The 24,700-nt window shown below is 36.1% G+C and overlaps 1 protein-coding gene and 1 long non-coding RNA gene across 5 annotated transcripts in view; one reads left to right on the top strand and one right to left on the bottom strand.

Annotated features, from left to right (window-relative positions):
• Nucleotides 1-231: 231 nt before the first annotated feature.
• LOC133650936 (uncharacterized) overlaps nt 232-24,700 on the bottom strand; it is a 116,876-nt gene continuing 92,407 nt past the window's right edge. For both annotated transcript variants that reach the window (XR_009826339.1, XR_009826338.1), the window contains 3 exons: nt 18,375-18,542; nt 18,146-18,264; nt 232-307 (listed from right to left, as the gene is read on the bottom strand). This is a non-coding gene — a long non-coding RNA (uncharacterized LOC133650936). The remainder of the gene's footprint in view (nt 308-18,145; nt 18,265-18,374; nt 18,543-24,700) is intronic.
• The window catches only part of LOC133650935 (gamma-aminobutyric acid receptor subunit beta-2-like), a 108,922-nt gene continuing 94,881 nt past the window's right edge, over nt 10,660-24,700 (top strand). For 2 of the 3 annotated variants that reach the window (XM_062048723.1, XM_062048720.1), the window contains exons 1-2: nt 11,032-11,228; nt 11,503-11,570. In XM_062048723.1, coding sequence (XP_061904707.1) covers nt 11,042-11,228; nt 11,503-11,570 — 255 coding nt within the window. In that variant the 5' untranslated portion in view covers nt 11,032-11,041. Of the gene's footprint in view, nt 10,967-11,031; nt 11,229-11,502; nt 11,571-24,700 lie in introns of those variants that run through there. The other variant, XM_062048721.1, reaches the window with a different exon arrangement.

The raw sequence follows: 24,700 nt of genomic DNA, 5'->3' as shown, positions 1-24,700 counted from the left end.
AACTGACTTCACCTTCATGGCCTGCAAGTGGTGACGTGGAAGGACGCTGGAGAAAGGAGCCAACATCCTCATGTGTGGCCTTCTAAATCATCACACGCGTGAAGCCAGAAAGTGTTTGGCAGGTGCACGCTCACGTCCTCATCCTGGTCCCCTCCTTTGCCAGCAGGTCCAACTGTGTCCAAAGACCACACTCCTGTCATCACTCAGTTGAAAAGACCAACGACCATCATGGTGGGCGAAGACTTGGCCAACAATCTGCTGCCTGAAGGACATAACGACCTTGCAGCGGTAGCAGGTGGCGCCCCCTCTGGAGGAGAAAAGGTAATAAGGCATAAAGCTTGTAAGACAGGCTTGGTTTATCCTGTTTATATCCGCTTCAGAGCCCTGAACCTGACATTATTCCTGGAACAGGTGTACTGTAGCTCCTGAACGGCCATTTAAAAAGAAAGAAAAAAAAAACTCCATCACACATCAAGGGCTCTTTTGATGCTAAATGTAGCGTATGTGCTAATTTCTCTTCTGAGGTGAACAACAATGGGAGGAGAGCAGCTAGTGAACGCAGCACACAGTAGGTTATGGATCTACCATGAAAAATTCATGAGCGTAATTGCTGATGAAAGTATCCCATCATCACTTCAAGGGCCTGCTGTGCGTATAATATCGATCTTTAAACCCAACAGCAATGCGATGATGTAAGCCTCGTTTAACAACAATCGGACAACATTTGAATAAAACAGTAATCAACAAAATAAATAATTATAATATATTAAAAAACATGTTTAAAAAATGCAAGTGTTAACTTTTATGTTTTTATTATTCCGGAAAAAATAAGTGAAAGATAAACCTTTTTATTTTTAATAGTGTACAAAAACTCACAATGTCTTGATATTATCCTATTATATTTTACATATTTAGTCATTTAAAAATGTATCAAAAAATGAGTATTTGTGAACAGTATTTGAATGTATTTTATTTTATTTGTATGTATGTACAATAATACTAAATCATAGTCATATCACCAATGTATTTTAACTAGGGCTGTCAAATGTTGTTGTTGTTTTTTATTTAATAGGATTAATCACTTTTCGGAATTTGGATTAATCATGAGTAATCCAAATCATGCATAATTAAAATTTGCTTTAATCAATCAAAGTTTACTTACAGTACATAAGTCTTAATCACAAATGTCTCAAAGGGCTGCACAAGCAAGTCGAGAGAATGCCTAGAATGTGCAAAGCAGTAATCAGAGCCAAGGGTGGCTATTTTGAAGAAACTAGAATATAAAACATGTTTTCAGTTATTTCTCCTATTTTTGTTAAGTACATAACCCCACATGTGTTCATTCATAGTTTTGATGCCTTCAATGACAATCTACAATTTAAATGGTCATAAAAATAAAGAAAGCACATTGAATGAGGAGAAGGTGTATCCAAACGTTTGGCCTGTACTGTATTTACTGTAATGTATTTGTATTTATTATTATTACTATTTGTATGTATGGTACCAAAAGAATGTTAATAATCACAGACCATTTTCTTTTCTTTCAATTTATACTAAAAGCACAGGGATCTGCCATTTAATGTATTTAGTACTACATAAATAAGTGAATAATGGTGGAATATGTTGTTCATTAATTATTATTATTATTAAATGATAGTAATATATAATAATTATACAGAAAAACTAGATTTTTGTTTTTGATTTTGTTGTTTTGTTTGTTTCTGTGACGTGACGTGACGTGACTAAAATTGGGTTTCCAAGCAAGCATTCAGACAAGAGAAGAGTGTATTTGCTTGCATTTAAGTGTCTGCCAAAGGAAAGACAGAAAGATAAGCAGTGTAGATTTATTGTAGATTGACAGACAATGTAGATGTACTGTATATAGATTGATGATGCAGTAAGTGGATGTATTGAAAGACAGATATAGAGCCTGCTGCATCCAGACCAGGCGTGAACTCCACAAGGCGTTGCAAAGTAAATCTTTTCACACCTTCCCAGCTTGCCTGGCTGCGGTGAGTATATATAACAAAGGCTTCGCTGGTTTATCAGTCTATTTGGCAGCGTTGGAACAACAGCTTCTGCGAGATTTAAGTAAGGAAACAAGCACAAATGTGCACGATGGAGTGGGTGGAGAGAATCACATGAACAGTGCCTGATAAACTGGAAAATAAAAGTCATAACTAAGAACCTGACCTGTTCATGGTCCCAAAAATTGCAGACATTTTGGAACCACGGCAGTGGAACATTGTCTCCCCTCATATTTTACACAAATATTCTCATTAAATGGTACTGTAATGGTGAGTTTGTTTACAACATGCTGAACAAAGTTACATAAAAGGTACATCAAATGTTTATAGTTACCCAAGTTAACATGTCAGAAGAGGAGTAGTAGGCAGATATACATTCAAAAAAAGTACTAAAGAGAAGCACATGGCGCGAACTGAATGTGTAATGTAGTTTGGAATGTTAATAGTATTTTTTGTATTTGTAAACATATAATTATCTTCTGGCATTGTTGTCTTGTAGACAATTAAATGCATTTACTTTTATTGTTTTACTTTCAAATTGGCAAAGGTGCTGCAAATATAAAAACCAAATAAAAAGCCAAACACTCACACAGCTAGTCCTTTCAAGAGCTCTGACAAAACAGTTGGTGTAATGTTCGAGGCCTCTTTGGATTGAAAATGTTTCAAACTTTATGTTAGTTTTTTGATAGTTCTTTGTTTCACAATGACACGTGTCAACACTCTTTGTTCCAATGCAGCTTAGATGTTGTTAATATATTTTGATATAATATTGTTATTACTTCTTTATTTATTATTTAGTAATGATTATTACACGGAAAATAACGTGGCGTGGCGTAACGTGAAGGTTCCAGGTTTGATCCCCTCTTCCGCCATCCTAGTCACTGCCGATGTGTCCTTGGGCAAGACACTTCACCCACCTGCTCCCAGTACCACCCACACTGGTTTGAATGTAACTTAAAGATGTACATCATTGATTTCATTATGTAAAGCGCTTTGAGTCTCTTGAGAAACGTGCTATATAAATATAAATCACTTCCCCTCACACTGTCAACAAACTATTACATATCATTTTCTTTGACTGAAAATTGGTATCCGAGTAAAAGTTAAAGACAGGGCGTAAAAAAAGCATAAAAAATTGCTAAAACATGAAGAAGGAGTGGAGATTGAAGTTTTTTTTCCATACCACATCTTACAGACGTAGCAAGCTACATGCTGCCCGTTTTAAAAGCTTGTTTGAACGAAATTAAGTCAAACGTGCTTTTTAGTGCTTGTAAAAATACTTAGTATGTGAGGGGGGGTGGGTGACTTTAGGTTTAGGGTGGGTGAGGGCCCTTTAGGACCCTAATAATAATATGTAAGTAATATTAAAGACTACAACATCTTGTTTAGGGCCATCCAAAGGCACCACTGCCTCAATGCTACGTTGTTAATACATGAAGTGTATTGTAAGCAAGTGCAAGTCTGATTAATGTTGTTTTTGTTTGTACGCACAAGTCTGTGTACAGTAATCACATGTGCACAGTAAAGAAAGTTCCAACAAAGAAGACGTTGCGTGGCACTGCAGTCATTGTCGCCGTGACAATCTTTGACAGAATGTGAGTTTATTTTCATCTGGGCTATTTATAACCGGCAGCAAACAATGCGACTTTAGACAATGTGCTGTCATCTATGTGCTCACAAACATGTGCTAATTCAAACAAAGACGTCTTGGTTTTGCCGCCAGCAAACACAATTGCAAACGCAACATTTTGTAGTAGGATGGATGTTGCCTTTGCCCTGGCGGGACAGCTTGGTGGCTCAGAAAAGACTTCTATTCATCTTAATGCAAAGATGCAGAAACATGTGAGGGACTTTTCTTTGGCAACGTAAGATTTTTTGATTTTTGGAGTTTTCCTGACCACAGAAACAAGATTACTTGTTGGAATCCCTGACTTGAACTCTGTCTAGTGTGAGGTACGAATTTGTGAAATGAACGAGTGTCTGTCATAAACCACTGGAGTTGAACGATGTGTAACACAAAGGAAAACAACAATCTGCTAACGGGCAGAAACAGTCCACACCAGGGATATTCAACAAAGTTGTTTCCAGGGCCACATTTCCAGAAAGCTAGAATCCAGGGGGGCGGACTTCTTCCTTCCATTTTAGATTTATTTTGTATGTTTGGAACCAGTGTCCTCTACAGTAGACATTTGATATTAATCTATTTATCGTGTCAGAGTTAGAGAAGCACTCTGCTTTTTTTAAGTACCTTCTGCAAAAAAAACTACTATAAGATCATCTCTATTACAGCACTTTAGTGTTTTAAGAATCTAAAACACAGAGGCTATTTTATTCTTACAAGCCTGTTTCACAGAGAACAGGGAAAGCTGCGAAACAGGCTTGTAGGGATTAAATAGCCTCTGTGTTTTGTCCTGACCTAACGTATATATATATATATATATATATATATATATATATATATATATATATATATATATATATATATATATATATATATATATATATATATATATATATATATATATATATATATATATATATACATACACACACACACAAATATATATACACACTGTTATATATACATATATACACACAATATATATATATATATATATATATATATATATATATATATATATATATATATATATATATATATATATATATATATATATATATATATATATCAATCAATCAATGTTTATTTATATAGCCCTAAATCACAAGTGTCTCAAAGGGCTGTACAAGCCACAACGACATCCTCGGTACAGAGCCCACATACGGGCAAGGAAAACTCACCCCAGTGGGACGTCAATGTGAATGACTATGAGAAACCTTAGAGAGGACCGCATATGTGGGTAACCCCCCCCCTTCTAGGGGAGACGGAAAGCAATGGATGTCGAGTGGGTCTGACATAATATTGTGAAAGTCCAACACATCAGCGAAAGTCCAGTCCATAGTGGGGCCAGCAGGAACCATCCCGAGTGGAGACGGGTCAGCAGCGTAGAGATGTCCCCATCTGATGGACAGGCTAGCTGTCCACCCCGGGTTGGGAGCAGAGTAGAAAAGAAAAGAAAAGAAACGGCAGATCAACTGGTCTAAAAAGGGAGTCTATTTAAAGGCTAGAGTATACAAATGCGTTTTAAGATGAGACTTAAATGCTTCTACTGAGGTAGCATCTCTAACTTTTACTGGGAGGGCATTCCATAGTATTGGAGCCCGAATAGAAAACGCTCCATAGCCCGCAGACTTTTTTTGGGCTCTGGGAATCACTAATAAGCCGGAGTTCTTTGAACGCAGATTTCTTGCCGGGACATACGGTACAATATAATCGGCAAGATAGGCACGATATATATTATGGGTGTGGGAAAAAATCGATTCGAATTCGAATCGCGATTCTCACGTTGTGCAATTCAGAATCGATTCTCATTTTTAAAAAATCTATTTTTATTTTTTTTATTTTTCCTTTTTTTTGTATTTATTTTTTGCATTTTTTAAAAATTAATCAATCCAACAAAACAATACACAGCAATACCATAACAATGCAATCCAATTCAAAACCAAACCCGACCCAGCAACACTCAGAACTGCAATAAACAGAGCAATTGAGAGGAGACACAAACCAAAAGTAGTGAAACAAAAATGAATATTATCAACAACAGTATCAATATTAGTTACAATTTCAACATAGCAGTGATTAAAAATCCCTCATTGACATTATCATTAGACATTTATAAAAAAACAAAACAAACAATAGTGTCACAGTGGCTTACACTTGCATCGCATCTCATAAGCTTGACAACACACTGTGTCCAATATTTTCACAAAGATAAAATAAGTCATATTTTTGGTTCATTTAATAGTTAAAACAAATTTACATTATTGCAATCAGTTGATAAAACATTGTCCTTTACAATTATAAAAGCTTTTTACAAAAATCTACTACTCTGCTTGCATGTCAGCAGACTGGGGTAGATCCTGCTGAAATCCTATGTATTGAATGGATAGAAAAGCGTTTTGAATCGGGAAAATATCGTTTTTGAATCGAGAATCGCGTTGAATCGAAAAAAATCGATTTTGAATCGAATCGTGACCCCAAGAATCGATATTGAATCGAATCGTGGGACACCCAAAGATTTGCAGCCCTAATATATGTACACATACAATTATACAAACAATGCGTATATTATATTCTATATGTTTACATGATCTAAAATGATCAATACTACACTTTTGCCGAGAGGTGAGACCAAACCAATCAGAGCACACCGTTCAGTATCGTCGCCACTGATTGGCTCGGCCTTAGACAGCGTTACTGTGTTGGCTTTAACGGACGTACAGGTGACTATGTTGATGTTATTTCATGCCTAGAGGCCTCTCATAATTAAAAAAAAATCATATTTACAAAGTTGTAAACATGTTTTGTATGCTATAGCTATGAAAATATTCAATTTATTGTTCCTCATTCCTTTTTAGCAAAAAATAATTTACCAAGGACAGACCAAATAAAAGCAATACACAAGTCTTTATTGTATGGTTGTATTATTTACATTTGAAAAATAACAATAATACAATCAGTTCATCGACAGCCGTGATAAAAATTAATCCCGCTTTGTTAACCTAAACTGAGCATCATTATCTTTACCAAAGACACACTTTGGTGATGTACTGCAGCTCTTCTGTAGATTTTTCTCTAAACTAGCATGATTATTTTTCACATGTAATCAAAACCTAAACTGCAGCTTCCAGCTTGCAATTTAGCCTGATAAATGCACCCATTTGGACTGTAAATAACAAACTGCATGTCATTTAACTCAAGACTGCATTTTAAACACAGTGACCCCTTCAGGTCGTACTCAGAATTGTTTAATCCCCTTTCCAGTGCATCGTTATTTACATCTCTATCGTTAAAAAAAAAAAAGGATCTGGCATCTTCGACCAATGCACTGTGACTTTCCAGAGTGGCGTGTGTCCATGCTCAGCAGTGCGTGTGTGCCAGTCTCGCTTGCCCATACTGCTGCTCTTACATGTATCCTGCCTCCCAGCCCCAGGCGCTCGCTGCACTGCTAGTGTTCCTCTCCTAGTGTTAAGACATGCTGCGTGCACTTTACACAGGCCTGCATGGATGCAAGGCCATCAATACCATAAATGCCATTGATGCACTGGCGGTGCTCGCGGGAAGTCAATAAGACGCAATAGCAAAGCTCAATTTTCAAACAGAACTATGAATATCTACAAAGAACTGTGTCTAATGTAAATATGAAATAACATGTCAATGTGGCAGCTACAATGAGTAGCAAATATTGTATGCAAACTATCAATGTGTGTACTTATATTAAATGCATTCATTGAACAATATGTCAATCAGTGTGGTTGCAGTATGCATTACGGCAACAAGTGTTCTGGCGAGACGTGCTCCACATTGGCATCCATGCACCCACTGCTTCTGCGCAACATGCACATAGAATACATCTTACGTGAGTGCAATCCCTGCACTACATAATGCTATGTCTTTTTTTCTGTCTTTCATATACAAGTTTCACACTACAAATGATCAAGTGCATGATTTATTAAGTTATTTTGCTCCTAACAGGCCATAATTGCCACAGATGATATTCGACATCTTCACGTGAAAACATGACCTTATAAACCGTGTATTAGATTGCTTAATAGTTTTGTAGTGTGAAAACGTGTATATTGAATGACAAAATAAAAGCATAAAACGTTATTTAGTGTAGTGGTTGTACTCAACGTGAACGTTTTTTTTGTGCACAATTACTTTGATTCATACGCATGCGCAAAAGGGGGGCACGTCCAGATAGGTGTCTCTCATGTTATCATTTTGGCATCATCGCTCTCATCACCCCAGCAAGCACAAGTCATTAAAACGTGTTTTAAACTTGTTGAATTAGGTCCTATCTTTGAGCAACTCAAACATAACGTTGAAACAACATGCTTTTCGACAATGTTTAATCCAGGGGTGTCAAACTCATTTTAGATCGGGGGCCACATGCAGAGAAATCTACTCCCCGGTGGGCCGGACTGGTAAAATCACGGCACGATCACTTAAATACAAAGACAACATCAAATTGTTTTCTTTGTTTAAACATAGAACAAGCCCATCCATCCATCCATCCATCCATCCATTTTCTACCGCTTGACCATTTCGGGGTCGCGGGGGGTGCTGGAGCCTATCTCAGCTGCATTCGGGCGGTAGGCGGGGTACACCCTGGACAAGTCGCCACCTACAAAAAACAAGCACATTCTAATAATGTACAAATCATAATGTTGTTGTTTTTTTTTTTACATTTACATGTTGTGGTTAGTAATATTCTATCTTTATTTGTCGTTATTTATACTTTCTGAATACATTATGTGATAATGTTCATCAGTCTACTCATTGGTGTTCATTTTCAATCTATCAAGATAAAAAAAAATATATCAAAATCAAATTACGGTATGTAGTTTGCTAATTTTCCTTGACTGGTGTACTAACATCATGTGGTTTATTTTTTTTTTTACATATGTAGCATCATCTACAAAGATACAAAGAATTGCTATTGCGACATCTAGTGGGCACATTTAGAACAGCAGTATATTTCATTCAAATATTTTGGCTAATTTTTATACTTAGCAAACTCATCCCGCGGGCCGAATAAAACCTGTCTACTGGCCTGATCCGGGCCGCGGGCCATACGTTTGACTCTTGGTTTAATCAATGTTGGTTTCTGACATTGGATTTGACCATTGAGTTTTGGTCATTTTCCAACCAATATTCTACAACACCAATACTAAGGTCTAAACAATCTCGCGCCAACATATCTCTCCGACCTCCTTCAGCCTTACTGCCCCACCCGATCCCTAAGATCAGCCGATCAGCTGCTACTAACGGTCCCTGACACAAGGCTGAAGCTTAGAGGTGACAGAGCTTTCGCCGCTGCTGCTCCCAAGCTCTGGAACGACCTACCTCTGAGTGTTAGACAAGCCTCCTCTCTTCCTGTTTTTAAATCTCTCTTAAAAACATACTTTTATTCCATGGCTTTTAACACTGAGTGATATCCATCCTGCAATGGCGCCCCATAATACACCTGCTGTGAACCTGTTTTTATGCTTTATTTATTTATTTTATTTATTTATTTTTTATCGTGTTCTGTTAGTGTTGTGTTGTGTTTGCTCGGTACTCGTATTATCTTTTAACCTGCCCATTGTGCAGCACTTTGGCTACCCCTGTGGTAAATTTTAAACGTGCTTTATAAATAAAGTTGATTTGATTTGATTTGATTTGATTTGAAAACAATGTTGAAACAACGTGCTTTTTGACAACGTTTATTCAATGTCAGGTTGTGACGTTGATTTGACCATTGAATTTGGTCAATTCCCAATTGTACAATATACATACATACAACTATTTTGCAACATTGTTTCAAAGTCATTTCTAAAGGACATGTATGTATAATCAACGTTGTATCAATGTCTTGTGCTTGCTGGACCTTGCTTTATTTTTGTGTAATACTTGATTTCACGCAATAATACTTGTAAAGTTACATTGATATAATACAATTTTATTTTATGAATCAGTGATTTATTTCTAAGGATAGCAACATTTTTATTTAATATTTTATTTTTCAATCAGTATTATATTTGTGTAACTACCCAATCAGTATACTTTTGTTGGCGATTAGTAGTATCATTTATTTTGAGGAATTCACATGTGTCGCATCATTTTGGTCTTGACCTCTGCATGAGATTATCACAGATCTTCAAGATGCAACCTTTTAATCAAATTTGAATAATAGGATATTGAGACTGATTTGGTGGATTTAAATATTTATTTTTTATTTATAAATGAAATTGTAAATGGATATTTGGTGGGTAGATTTTGAAATGTATTGTATTGTACTGTATTTTGTATAGTATATGATGGTGTATATTTTAACTGTGGGTCCCTGTCCATAAGCTGTGTGCTCCTTGGGATGACCTTTTTGCAGAACTGATATTAACAAAAGAAACAATAATGAAATACAAAACTATGTCTGTCTGTAAATAAATAAATACATTTATTTTGCCTGATTTTTTTTTTTTTTTTGGGGGGGGGGGGGGCGCCCTTTTGTCCTATAAATCCCTTTCTATTTAGTAAACAACCTTAATATTGTCCATACTTAGTTGAGCTTGACTTGTGCGGACACTATTGATGTACTGGGTGGAGGTGTTTAATATTTTGGATGGGCAAAAAAAACCAAAAAAAAACTAAAAGACAAACAAACAACGCAATCACGAAATTAAGGCAAAGTGGCCATTAAAAAACAACACCAACAAAAAAACGGATGCAGATTATGTTGGAGCTGTGTACCTAATCAAGTGTCCAGTGTATGCAAATGCACATATTATGCTACATTTTTTTTTTTTTACATATCCTCGGATATTGGAAGTACTTCTGTTTAACTTGCAAAAGTGCCCCTTCTCATTTCTTTGGGAATCGAACCGACATCCATCTCTTCACAGTCCATCACACTCTAACTGAGATACTCATGAGTGACTCTTGACCCCCCCAACACACACACACGCACACGCACACGCACACGCACTCTTTAAAAACTCCACCCGCGGCTTCTTGTGTATACACTACCCCACTCTGACACGGGCATCATCATCATCATCATCATCATCATCATCATCATCCTCCCCATCCTCATCCTCACCAGTCTTCACGTTGTAGTGGCGGACTGCGCATGCGCCCGGCATTGGAATTACCGCACTGGCAAGAATAAGTTGTGGCTCGTCTTGTCTTCTCTCTCTTTTTTTTTTTTTTGTTTTAAATAAAAAAGAGAGGGGCTTGGCAACCGACGCCATAAGAAGGAGAACATGTTAAGAAGAAGAAGATGGTGTTTTTGTGCCGAGGTGCTCCCTCTCGTAGTGGCCGTGGTGTGCGCACAAAGGTAAGGATGCTCCCACTCCTTCTTTTCCTTCCCCTGGACCAGCAAGGAGATGACACTTTGTGGTCCAGGGTAAACATGTTTTTTGTTTTTTTTGCCACCTTAATCTCTTTAATTGTGTATGTGTGTGTGCGTGTGCGTGCGTGTGTGTGTGTGCTCCTCCACAGTGTCGGTGTGAATGATCCGAGCAATATGCCTTTGGTTAAAGAGACGGTGGATAGACTGTTGAAGGGTTATGATATACGATTGAGGCCAGATTTTGGAGGTAAATACATGCATCCCTTGCTTGTTTATCCCCTTTTTACTCACTTTTGTTGCCCAACGCATGCTATAGTGGGATATTTGTGCATGCATTGAAATGTTGCAGATTTCCACTGTGCACCAGTCCTAAAATGAATGCACATTGAATTAAAACAACTTTTTTTTTTTTTTTTTTGCACCAAATACCGTACATTGGAATAGTGATCTTATTACTGCATCTGCTTGTTTTTATTTTATTTTAAATTTTTTTATTTTGATTTGATTTGCACCCTTCCCAGGTCCACCAGTGGGAGTGGGGATGAACATAGACATCGCCAGCATAGACATGGTGTCAGAAGTCAATATGGTAAGTTGTCTGTCAGTCTGAGCTAATTATCCTGCCAGGGGGAGGGGGAGATGGAAGGGTGGGTGGGGGAAAGGGGGGATGTCCTAAAAAAAACAACCAAAAAAACAAAACAACAACACAGAGGGGGGGAACCCCTACTTTTTGCATTGGTAGCTCAGTTTAAAAGCATGCATGCTTGCACTAATGTGTACATTGGAATATATGCATTGTTATCATAGTCATTGAAGGTGTTAACATGCTTCATATTGCAGTGTTGACAAAATGTAGTTGCTAATATAATGTTTGCATTATTTTCCTGGAATTAGTGAGACAAGTGGAAAGCCAATGTGGGAGATTTTGCTCCATACAAGTGCACCTTCTAGTGTTGAGTCGAGGGAACTGCAGCCAACTCTTCACAGAAAGGTCACTCATGATGCTGTAGTTTTTCTCCTCAAGCAAAAAGACAAATATCATAATAGCACCCGCGTGTGCCTTTTCTCGGGTTGCCGCTTACTGTAGTTTTTATTGTGAATGCTGAAAAACGTGACTCACGTTTTTGTCCATGTCATGGAGAATATTTTTGGCAGCAGCAAGAAAAAAAACCCCAAAGGCTTTTTTTTATTGCTCATGTTGTCGCTGATGTGTTCGTGCACGTGCGGACTCGTGTTTGCATGAGCGGAGATGTGATGGAGGAGGGGGGAGGGAGGGGGAGACGACAGATGACGCCATGTCTGTTTACCACCTGCCGACCTGCACATACATGACACGTATAGGTTCATTCTAAACGTGTCACTGGGAGTCTAAATAGGGCTGCAAAAAGAACATCAAACAGGAATTAAACACCAGTGCTGAATAGGAGGCCTAATTATCCACTTGCAAGCAATTTCTGTTAAATAGTTTGACTTCACTGACCACATCATTGCACGAGGGAACTGTGTTGAAGTTTAAATTTGGGTGCAATATAGTGTGAAATTCATTTCATCAAGAGGGAGGAGCGCAAGTGTACACACTGCAAGTGTACTCATGCACACATGCTATAATGAGCCGATAGGAAACGGAATTTAGTTGTACTCTAGGTCAGGGGTGTCCAATCTATTTCCACTGAGGGCCGCACAACGAAAAATTAAAGCATGCGGGGGTCATTTTCAAAATATGTGTGTGTATGTATATATATATATATATATATATATATATATATATATATATATATATATATATATATATATATATATATATATATATGTATATATATATATATATATATATATATATATATATATATATATATATATATATATATATATATATATTAGGGCTGTGAATCTTTGGGTGTTCCACGATTCGATTCAATATCAATTCTTGGGGTCACGATTCGATTCAAAATCGATTTTTTTTTCAATTCAACACGATTCTCGATTCAAAAACGATTTTTTCCCGATTCAAAACGATTCTCTATTCATTCAATACATAGGATTTCAGCAGGATCTACCCCAGTCTGCTGACATGCAAGCAGAGTAGTAGATTTTTGTAAAAAGCTTTTATAATTGTAAAGGACAATGTTTTATCAACTGATTGCAATAATGTAAATTTGTTTTAACTATTAAATGAACCAAAAATATGATTCATTTTATCTTTGTGAAAATATTGGACACAGTGTGTTGTCAAGCTTATGAGATGCGATGCAAGTGTAAGCCACTGTGACACTATTGTTCTTTTTTTTAATTTTTATAAATGTCCAATGACAATGTCAATGAGGGATTTTTAATCACTGTTATGTTGAAATTGTAACTAATATTTATACTGTTGTTGATAATATTCATTTTTGTTTTACTACTTTTGGTTTGTTCTGTGTCGTGTTTGTGTCTCCTCTCAATTGCTCTGTTTATTGCAGTTCTGAGTGTTGCTGGGTCTGGTTTGGTTTTGGATTTGGATTGCATTGTTATGGTATTGCTGTGTATTGTTTTGTTGGATTGATTAATAAAAAATAAAATAAAAATAAAGGCACATTTTTTTTTAAATAAATAATAAAAAAAATCGATTTTTTAAAAATGAGAACCGATTCTGAATCGCAAAACATGAGAATCACAATTCGAATTCGAATCGATTTTTTCCCACACCCGTAATATATATATATATATATATATATATATATATATATATATATATATATATATATATATATATATATATATATATATATATATATATATATATATATATATATATATATATATATATATATATATATATATATATATATATATATATATATATATATATATACATACATACAGACCAAAAGTTTGGACACACCTTCTGATTCAATGCATTTTCTTTATTTGCATGACTATTTACATTGTAAATTGTCACTGAAGGCACCAAAACTATGAATGAACACAGGTGAAAGGTGAAATAACGGAAAACATTTTTTGTATTCTAGTTTCTTCAAAATAGCCACCTTTTGCTCTGATTACTGCTTTGCACACTCTTGGCATTCTCTCGATGAACTTCAAGCACACCTGTGAAGTGAAAATCGTTTCCGGTGACTACCTCTTGAAGCTCATCAAGAGAATGCCAAGAGTGTGCGAAAAAGTAATCAGAGCAAAAGGTGGCTATTTTGACAAAACTAGAATATAAAACATGTTTTCCGTTATTTCACCTTTTTTTGGTAAGTACATAACTCCACTTGTGTTCATTCATAGTTTTGATGCCTTCAGTGACAATATTCAATGTAAATAGTCATGAAATTAAAGAAAACGCATTGAATGAGAAGGTGTGTCCAAACTTTTGGCCTGTACTGTATAACATACCTTCAGGGCTCCCCTCAATTATGGTGCCGGGCACCCGCTATAAAAATGTTAAAAATAAGTCAAATATTATTTTTATTATTATTATTATTTTTCGATGCCTAAATCTCTTCAACTTCAGGTCTGTCTGTTGATCTCAAGTGTTCTTTATGTTTTATGGCCCTTTTGTCAAAGAAAGCCCTGTTTTTTTTTAATGTGCAATATCCCCCGTCCCCATAAAAAAAATGTTCAAAGTGAAATATTTGATGTGAAATAATTGGAGTCTTAAATAGGTCAATAAGTCATAACAACATTGATTTGAATGTGTTATTTTTTTTTTTGAAATGGCGGTTTTTTAACCCTCGGATGCACAACCTACCAAGACCTGCACTCGGTCAAAAATGACCTCAATTAAAATAAATGCGTTTTTGCAGTTAACCGGGTTGTTGTTTTGATCCATTCATATTCCAGGTATTCCTCATAAAACATGTTTGTGACATGAGGCCATTTGCATTTGTATTTATTTTGCATTCATTTTAAGAAATTGCAGTTTTTGTATCACGACCCTACTCTTCCTTAAGTGGTCAAACATGGGTAGTGATCCCCTGGGTGGTGACACCGCTGACGTCAGATGTGCAAGTGAGACAATCAGAGTTGCTTTGAATTAAAGGTTCATAGAAGATTCAATAGGAACTGCGTGGGGTCATGTTTTTATTAAGATTAAAGATTAAAGTACCAATGATTGTCACACACACACTAGATGTGGTGAAATTTGTCCTTTGCATTTGTCCCATCCCCTTGGGGAGCAGTGGGCAGCAGCGGCGCCGCGCCCGGGAATCATTTTGGTGATTTAACCCCCAACTCCAACCCTTTGTTGCTGAGTGCCAAGCAGGGAGGTTATGGGTCCCATTTTTATAGTCTTTGGTATGACTCGGCTGGGATTTGAACTCCAACCTACCGATCTCAGGGCGGACACTTTGACCTCATGTGTGCATCTAAGGGTTAAAAAAAAATAAAAAATACAAATCCAGCTGAAATTCTTGGGATCCAAAAAGGACCCACTAATAAAACTGTTAAAAATAAGTCATGCATTTTTTTTAAACTTTTAACACTTAAGTCTCTAGATAAACTTTAGATCTATCTGTCGATTATACGTTTTTATTTTTATTTTTTTAATGCCCTTCTCGTCCAAAAAACCCTTTGTTTTTTATATGGTAAACATATAAAATATGCAATATTTTTCCCAAACAATATTTTCAAGTGGGATATTTCATGTGAAGTAACTGGAGCCTTGAATAGGTCAATAATTCATAACAACATTGATTTGGATTATTATTGTTTTTAGAGCAACGGCAGCTGTAAAGAAAAATATAGCCTGCGTGACAGCTTTGTGTTATTCGAGTAAACATTGCAACCTCTTCTTGTTACATTTCTTCTGTTTGCTCTTTTTTCAATAGTATTTTTAGAATGCACACCCGTGCTGTAGGTCCACCAAATATCCTCCTATGAGGAGCAGTTGTTAGGTAAGGTGTCCTCCATTTTTACAAAGTATACAGTAATACACCTCGTCATGCTAATTAGTGGACTGTATTGTACATGTTAAAGATACAAAGTAAACTTTTAAAATATCGTTCTCCATAAAAATGTACATAATCCGTTTGAACTGTCACCGTCTTGTGCATGTCATACTCCAGAGTAAGTGTAAAAAGAAGTTAGCCCCCCAAAAAAGTAACATGTTTATAGGCTGACTTGAAGCAATGTACCACCAAAAAGCAAGCATTGAAAGGACATCACAAATTGCATAATTGCTGCAGGTATTCTAATACATGTCATCAAAATAATAATATATATTCTGCTGGGCTTTAATTTAAAGCGAACATGTTCTGGTTTGGGGGAGAGAAAAAAAAGAATCCCTCATTATTGCTGTTAATTGGTTTCAGACATGCACGCAACAAATACATTTCTGCAAAGTTGGAATCATTAATTATTAACAACATATGTTCACAGCTAGAGCATAGAAAACCTGTTAACGACCTTCTACGTACGTTTTTCAAGATAATGAGAGCCCTCAAGACACAAAATAACACGCTTTAGTCATTAGAACAGTGCGCTCTGAGTGGTTTGGTCTCATCCAGTGGCCAATACTACTGTAATGTAGATATTAAATATTTTTAACCAGGTTTTTGCTTGAAAATTCCTAATAATAATAATTCTTCATAAAAAAAAATTTTTTATTCGTGTATATATATATATATATATATATATATATATATATATATATATATATATATATATATATATATATATATATATATATATATATATATATATATATATATATATATATATATATATATATACAGTCGTGGTCACTTGTAAAGAACATAATGTCATGGCATGTAAACATCTTTTTCATGGACACCCCGGCTTATTTCAACAAGACAATGCCAAGCCACATGTTGCATGTGTTACAACAGCGTGGCTTCATAGTAAACGAGTGCGGGTACTAGACTGGCCTGCCTGTAGTCCAGACTTGTCTCCCATTGAAGATATGAAGCGTCAAATACGACAACGCAGACTGTTGAACAAATTAAGCTGTACATCAAGCAAGAATGGGAAAGAATTCCACCTGAAAAAATGTGTCTCCTCAGTTCCCAGACATTTACTGAGTGTTGTTAAAAGGAAAGGCCATGTAACACAGTAGTAAAAATGCCCTTGTGCCAACTTTTTTGCAATGTGTTGCTGCCATTAAATTCTAAGTTAATGATTATTTCCCCCCAAACATTAAGTTTCTCAGTTCGAACATTAAATATCTTGTCTTTGCAGTCTATTCAATTAGTAACCGGTAGTAAAACTCCTGATTTTCTCATGGCCCAAATAGTTCACAGTAGCACTATACATAATCATAATACCAGGGCGTCCAGTGAGGGGCATTTTGTACTCCCTCGTCCCAGGAAGAATGCTTTGCGGAAATCTTTTATTTACAGATCTCTTTCGCTCTGGAATAACCTGCCTCAAATTCTCACCGGCATTGAAAGTAAACTGGTTTTTAAAAAGAAAGTAATATTTTATCTCAGTTTTTAAATTAGTTTGCTCGTTGATGATTTGTTTGGTTTTATATTGTGTAGTTATATTTATATGGTAATTATTATTCTGTGACTGTAAATTGTTTACTTGTTTTCTTATTGATGCTTTTATTTTTTAATTTTGTTCTGTATTGTGTAGTTATAATTATATGCTTTTACTTGTAATTGTATTGAATTGTGGACCCCAGGAAGACGAGTGGGTTGTTGAGGCAACCGGCTAATGGGGATCCTTAATAAAAATCAAAAAAATCAAAATCAAATTGAATATAAGTTGAAAAAGATTTGCAAATCAATGTATTCTGTTTTTATTTACGATTTACACAACGTGCCAACTTCACTGGTTGTGGGTTTTGTACTTTAAGAGCCATAGTTTCATCTAATGGCCAAATGCGACTGTAGTAGTGATATTTCGAGTTCATTTAGCATTTGTTATGCTTGAAAATGCTTAATTTAAGTCACACATTTATAAAATATGCAATATGCAATAGAGAATATAATAAAACAAATTAAGAAAAATAAATATAATTACTTTTCTAAATTATTTCCATTAATTCAGATGGGAAGTGTCCAGGTTTGAATACCTGTATATTCTACCAACAAACATACAAAATGAAAACACAATCTAGTGTCAATGAGTCAAGAATTCCCCAACTTTTAGTGTTATCCTGCAGTCTGACATTATTGGTCCTCTATTGTGGTCTCAAGGCCTTACCACAATACCCACCTTCCTCGCCTCAAAGTACAGCATTGATAAATTAGCCGAAAGTGTGTGGAAAAAAAACGCTTGAAATGCTTCTCGTCGTCCACACGTAGAACGATGAGGTCAGTGGTTGGTGTCAGAGGCTGGAAGGGTGAACATACATGCGAGTGTGTAAGACCTAGGGGTCACATGTAAACACTTCTGTTTGTGTGGGAGAGAGAGATAGTAGAGTTGCTAGAGAGAGTTGAGTTACCATGCAGAAAAGCCAAGAGTGGTGCCAGTGTTGTGGGGAAGGTCATGCACCTCGTGCTGCTCTGAGTTCACTGTGCATGACTTAGTGGTGCACATACAAAGAGAGACACACACTCTGATTGCCAATGTCATGTTAGATATTCAACCCTGGACAGGTGGCCTGGCAACTCTGTGGGCAGAGAAAGAATATTCATATTTTTTGCCGTGAAAAGCCATGCAAATGTCTCATCTTTCACGACTATTTTAGTGTCTGATTGTTCAGTTGAGCAAAGGAGAGCTCTGGTGGGATACACACAGGACCCATACAATCTTTCACACGGAGATATTATTATGGATGTTGGCTGGAAAAGGCCTGAGGAGATTATTGCTTGCCATATGATAATAAAAGGGAGGGGAAATTCTGGAGCCACTTACCCGCCATGTAATATCTCATCTGCACCTGAGAGCTTTAAAATAATATTAAGTGAGCCTCACAGACTTCATTTTTCTGACAGGAAGTAGCATTATTACATTCAATGCTGGATGGGATACATGTTGTTGTTTCTGAGTGTGTTGTATTTATTAGAAGTTATAGTTTGATAAAACCATCGCCTTATAATACAAAAAATGTAGGCAATAATTAAATATATTCTTCAACCTCATTAAAATATTTTTATTTTATTTTATTTCGGACACAACAAAACAAAACAAAAAACTTTTGATCTACAAAATACATAATAAAAAATAGCATTTCCAATTATCCAATACAAAATTATAATTTCTAAACAATAAAAAAAATAAACCTAAATCAATAGTAACATTAAGATATATATATTTTTTTAAATAAACATTTTGTGTTTCCAAGATGAGCAGGAAAGAAAAACATGTTTAAGGGGAAAAATGCAGGCAATAATTTAATATATTTTTCAACCTGATTTAAATATTTTTATTTAATTTTATTTCGGACACAACAAAAAAATAAATAAAAATAAATAAATACAAAAAAATTGCATATCCAATTCTCCAATACAAAATTATCATTTCTAAAAAAAAAAAAAACATTAGTAATATAAAAATAAAAAGAATAAACATTTTGTGTGTCCAAGAGGAGCAGGAAAAAAACATGTTTAAGGGGAAAAATGCAGGAAAAAGCAAAGGATGAAAATGTCCTGCAATATTACTTGGATTTAATAATCTGATTATCTGATTATATGAACAATAAAATACAAAATCACCTCACTATATAACTATATTCAGTAAATTATTACAATATATATAATCTATAATTGCATCCACGTATACTCAAAATAATAAACCCACTTGTATTATCATATTGTCAATAATGAAAAAATATAGTTATAGATAAATATAATTACAAATGAAATAGTTTAAAACCATGATCACCTTACAAAATAAATCTATGAACAACAAACAACAAGAATTAATGAGAACAAATTTACATTCATTTAAAATATAATGTAGTATTAACATGAAAACAAATGAATACATGAAAAAAAGTATAGAAATACATTCATTAATATTCTAAAATATGACTATTTACAGGCCCATTTAATGCACAATAAATTCCTTTAATTTACCTAAAATAGTAAAACAAAAATGAGTAAACTATATTAGGTATATTTGAAAACAATACACTAATTAATTAATGCATTTATAAAATAATCTTTAAAAAACAATTATGGATTAAAAACAGAAAAAATGAAAAACAGCGTTAAGTTGCACATAACAAATAAAATCCCCACTTTATGACCATCTACTCATATTTTTTTTAAAACTACATATACTCTATTTCTTTAGTGTCGGTATAAAAACAAAGTGTAGTGTCCCAGAGTCCATCTATCCCTCACAAATGGTTTTACAGTGACTAAAAAGGTGTGAATATGTTTGAAATTTAAAATATAAAGTTTACAAGAAATGTGTCCCACCCAATTCAAATATACCCTGTCCAACTATTAATGATCTCCACATTCCACTGCACTCAAAAGTTGTTGAAGTCATTACTGTAGCAGTGATTGTAGCAACACCAGTCTGTATTAAGCCATTAAGCATATGCATCATCATGTACGTGAAGCTGACGATGTGTATTGAGGACATGTACCATCTCCCTGTGTCCCACAAAGCCTCACCACCGCCTCCTGTCGTCTCCACTCAGGGCCTGCAGCAAAGTCAATGTTTGGGTTACGTAACGGACAAAGCAGTGACAAACGGGTTTTTGGTTCATCGAGGACTTGAATCGGTACCGTAATAGTTGAAGAACAGACTCAAATGTAATTTAATGTCATTGAAATCAATACAACAATGGGATTCTTCTGAAGCTTAAAACCTTCCTATGGTGAATATTTGATCAATTGTATTAGTTTGCATAGACTATACAGACTATTGCATCAATAATTAAACCAATCAAGTGACAGGTTAGACATATTAGTTCCATGAGGGTCTTTATTCGAAATCCTCCCGACATCACAAACTTTATACACAATAGTCTTAACCAAAGTAATTTTTGTTTCACCCACTTATCGTCAAAAGGGTATTTAATTATATATATTTTTTCCCCAAATCAATTGTCCACTTCAGCCATCGTTTCTTTAACAGGTCCTCTCTGAGATATAATATATGAGAAAGAAAATGATTCAAAGTATGTTCTCACAAGTGTACAGTAGTACCTTAACTTACAAGCTTAATTGGTTCTGTGATGGAGCTCTTAACTTAAAACACTTGTATCTCAAATCAACTTCTTCTATTAAAATGTATTGAAAAAAAACATTTAACAAGCCTTTTAAAAAGAAAAGCTAACTTTTAGATAAGCAATATTGTATAACAACAATACAATAGCATGTACTACTAACAACTACAGACGTTTTATGAAGTAATGTGAAAACATCTATCTCGGAGCATGGACTTCCTTTTAGTTGATTCTACGTCAAACATCAGCAGCTTTTCTATATTTTCATGGATAAATGTCGGCTCCTTCAATGTCATGTTAACATTATGCTTCAATATGGTGCAGACCAGCAGTGACACGCTTGAACTGCTTCGCCAAGTCTGCTACACGTTTCTTTCTTTAATTCAATGAGTATCACCCGCTTCTTCTTATCAGCGCTGTCCTCCACACTCACGTTCTTCTTTCCCATAGTTAGACAAACAAAGTTATGTCTATATCGAGCTGCTAGCGGGTAAGACCAGGGGCCGTACTTATCAAGCTTCTCAGAATTACTCCTAAGAAGTCTGCTAAGAGTTGACTTAAGAGTAAATAAATTCTTCGCTGAAAGCTGCACTTAAAAGTTAGTTATCAAGCGTCTTACTCACACTTTCAGCGAAGTGTAGGACTGAATCGTAAGTGTCACACTCAGAGCTGAATTACGACATTACTATGTGCCGTAAATGGAATTTTAGGTGACGTCATTTCTGTGTCCATAGAAATGACCAATCACGGAAGGGAATCCGTTGTCTAAGAATAAAGAAATATCTTGGAAATATTTAAGTGGACAATGGGAGTGTATATTTTGACAATAAACTACAAAATAATACAAAACAAACTAGTCCCCGCCGGCACTCACGCTACCGCTCCCTCTCTTCTGTCGCCCACACACTCACTGACGTCACTCACCTCACGGCCACACACATACGCTACTGTCATAACATTTTCATTAATTAGGCAACTAATTTGAAACTGATGTGGGTGGCTCTATATATACTAGCCCACTTCAGCCACATGCAGAAATCAACATGGAATCGAAAAGTATTAAATCTGTGACAAAAATAATACCCGCTCTGTCTAAACGATACCGTTTGATCAGCTGCTCGTCATCAAACAAATCCAGAACATCGTTCCGCTCCCTGAATGTTTGCGCACGTCTCTCTCGCCTCAGTGCCATCCCCTGCTGGCAACTCCTAACCACTTAAGACACCTCTGAAGGTCTCTTAAATATCGTGGAGAGTAGGAGTGATTCTTAGACTTAAGAACGTTGATAAAAAGCTCTTATTCTTAAGTTTGAGAGTAGGACTAAATTTCGCAAATTCTCAGGACTTAAGTGTAAAATGGCACTCTAAGAAGCTTGATAAGTACGGCCCCAGATGTTTTGGGCGGATCTTACAGGGTTCACTGTGACATTTGCTACATCAACTTTATATTGCAACTTAAAGGATAACAATTAGCCAAGAGACAGCTCTTATCTCAAAACTCCGTATCCAACGGCACAGCAGTGGAGATCGTAAGCAGCACCAAGTTCCTGGGGGTGCAGATAACTGACAATATGACCTGGTCCCTACACACCGGAGCTCTTGTAAAAAGAGCTCAGCAGCGCATGCACTTTTTGCGTCGGATGAAAAGAGCACAGCTCCCTCCCCCCGTTCTCACCACCAGAGGCACTATAGAGAGCCTACTGACCAACTGCATCTCTGTCTGGACTGGAGCCTGCAGTGCCTCAGACTGAAAGTCTCTGCAGAGAGTGGTGAGGACGGCGGAAAAAATCATCAGGATTCCTCTTCCTCCTATCTAGAAGATCGCAAAAAGCCGCTGCCTGACCAGGGCTCAGAAAATCTGCAGAGACTCCTCCCACACCCACCAAACCTCCGTAGCAGAACTTGCAGGTTCTGTAACAGCTTCTTCCCTCAGGCCATAAGACTCTTGAACGCATCATAATAAGCCCCTAAATTCCCCCTCAAAACGGATTAACTCGCTGTAATATAAAGACAATCTAACATACATCCATAAACGTGGATGCATATGCAAAAGTGCAATATATTTATCTGTACAGTAATCTATTTATTTATATATGCACCTTATTGCTCTTTTATCCTGCACTACCATGAGCTAATGCAACAAAATGTTGTTCTTATCTGTGCTGTAAAGTTCAAATTTCAAAGACAATAAAAAGGAAGTCTAAGTCTAAGTCTAAAACACTCTTAAGCATTATACTTTGTTTTGTTTATTATTGTTTTTACTTTTTTTTACCAACATGTAAATATATTTTTTTCTTTTTAAGGTCTGTACTATTTGAACTAAGATACCTTTATATTTGTATCAAGTCTAAGTGTATTTCTCTAAAAAAAAACCAAAAAACTGTAGTTTTAAATGACAAATATGAGCGCTATCGCCAACTACTGGTCTGGCATGCATATTACAGCCTTTACAGTCATCTTGTGTTCACTCCATGCAACCCAATTCATGCTGCAAATTGACTGTCTTCCGTCAACAAGGTGCGATAGAGAGAAAGCATACATGATGATGCATAGCTTTTTATACCCGGCGTAACAAACACTTCCCTGGTATGTAAAACAAGCTGCATGTCACCAGCCAGGCAGAAGGGACTGAGCCTTGACATTTTGGGAGACTATAAAGCTTGGGAGGACTTTTATCTAGTGATCCGCTTACCTCAATGGAGAAGTTGTTTTTCGCAGGTGAAAACATTGCAGGAGGTGCCTGGGTGACTGACACCTTCACAGACTGTCTGTCACCACACAAGCTTGACTGCACTATTCTGTCACAGGCACATCACGCTTACTTGACAACACTTTGGCCTCCTTGTGGCTCTGTGACATTTGATTTTCCGGATACAGACAGAATTTAGTTGTTGTTTTTTAACCAACAACCAAAAAAAAAACCGCGCTCTGGTATTACAAGAACATTTATGTGGGAGGTGGCGTCGTAAGATTTTTTTTACAGTACTATGCATTTTTGTTTAAAAAAAAGGTCGGACAAAACTGAATCATCCAAAACATTTTTGTTTTACCATAAGTATTCATTTAAATCCACATACACCCAAATATACACTATATTGCCAAAAGCATTTGGCCACCTGCCTTGACTCACATATGAACTTGAAGTGCCATCCCATTACTAACCCATAGGGTTCAATATGATGTCGGTCCACCTTTTGCAACTATTATAGCTTCAACCCTTCTGGGAAGGCTGTCCAAAAGGTTACGGAGTGTGTTTATAGGAATTTTTAACCATTCTTCCAAAAGCGCATTGGTGAGGTCACACACTGATGTTCATCCCAAAGGTGTTCTATCGGGTTCAGGTCAGGACTCTGTGCAGGCCAGTCAAGTTCATCCACACCAGACCCTGTCATCCATTCATTCATTCATTTTTTATTTATCTCCTTCATTGATGTGCATCTTTGATCAATAGACAGTTAAACCTCAGCAATTAAACACACATTTACACACCAATGCCTGAGAAGGAACAGGATGAAGAAAATCTTATATTTTCCTGCCCACTTCAACATAATACGCAGTCTTACTTAATGGATAGCATACAAACCAAACAAATACATCCAAATATAATAAAAACAAACAAAAAACACACAAAAAAACACAACAAGT

Source organism: Entelurus aequoreus, linkage group LG05, assembly GCF_033978785.1.
Source record: "Entelurus aequoreus isolate RoL-2023_Sb linkage group LG05, RoL_Eaeq_v1.1, whole genome shotgun sequence".
NCBI lineage: Eukaryota > Metazoa > Chordata > Actinopteri > Syngnathiformes > Syngnathidae > Entelurus > Entelurus aequoreus.
Note: the sequence above shows the minus strand (reverse complement) of the source record. Positions and strands in the feature narration are given on the sequence as shown.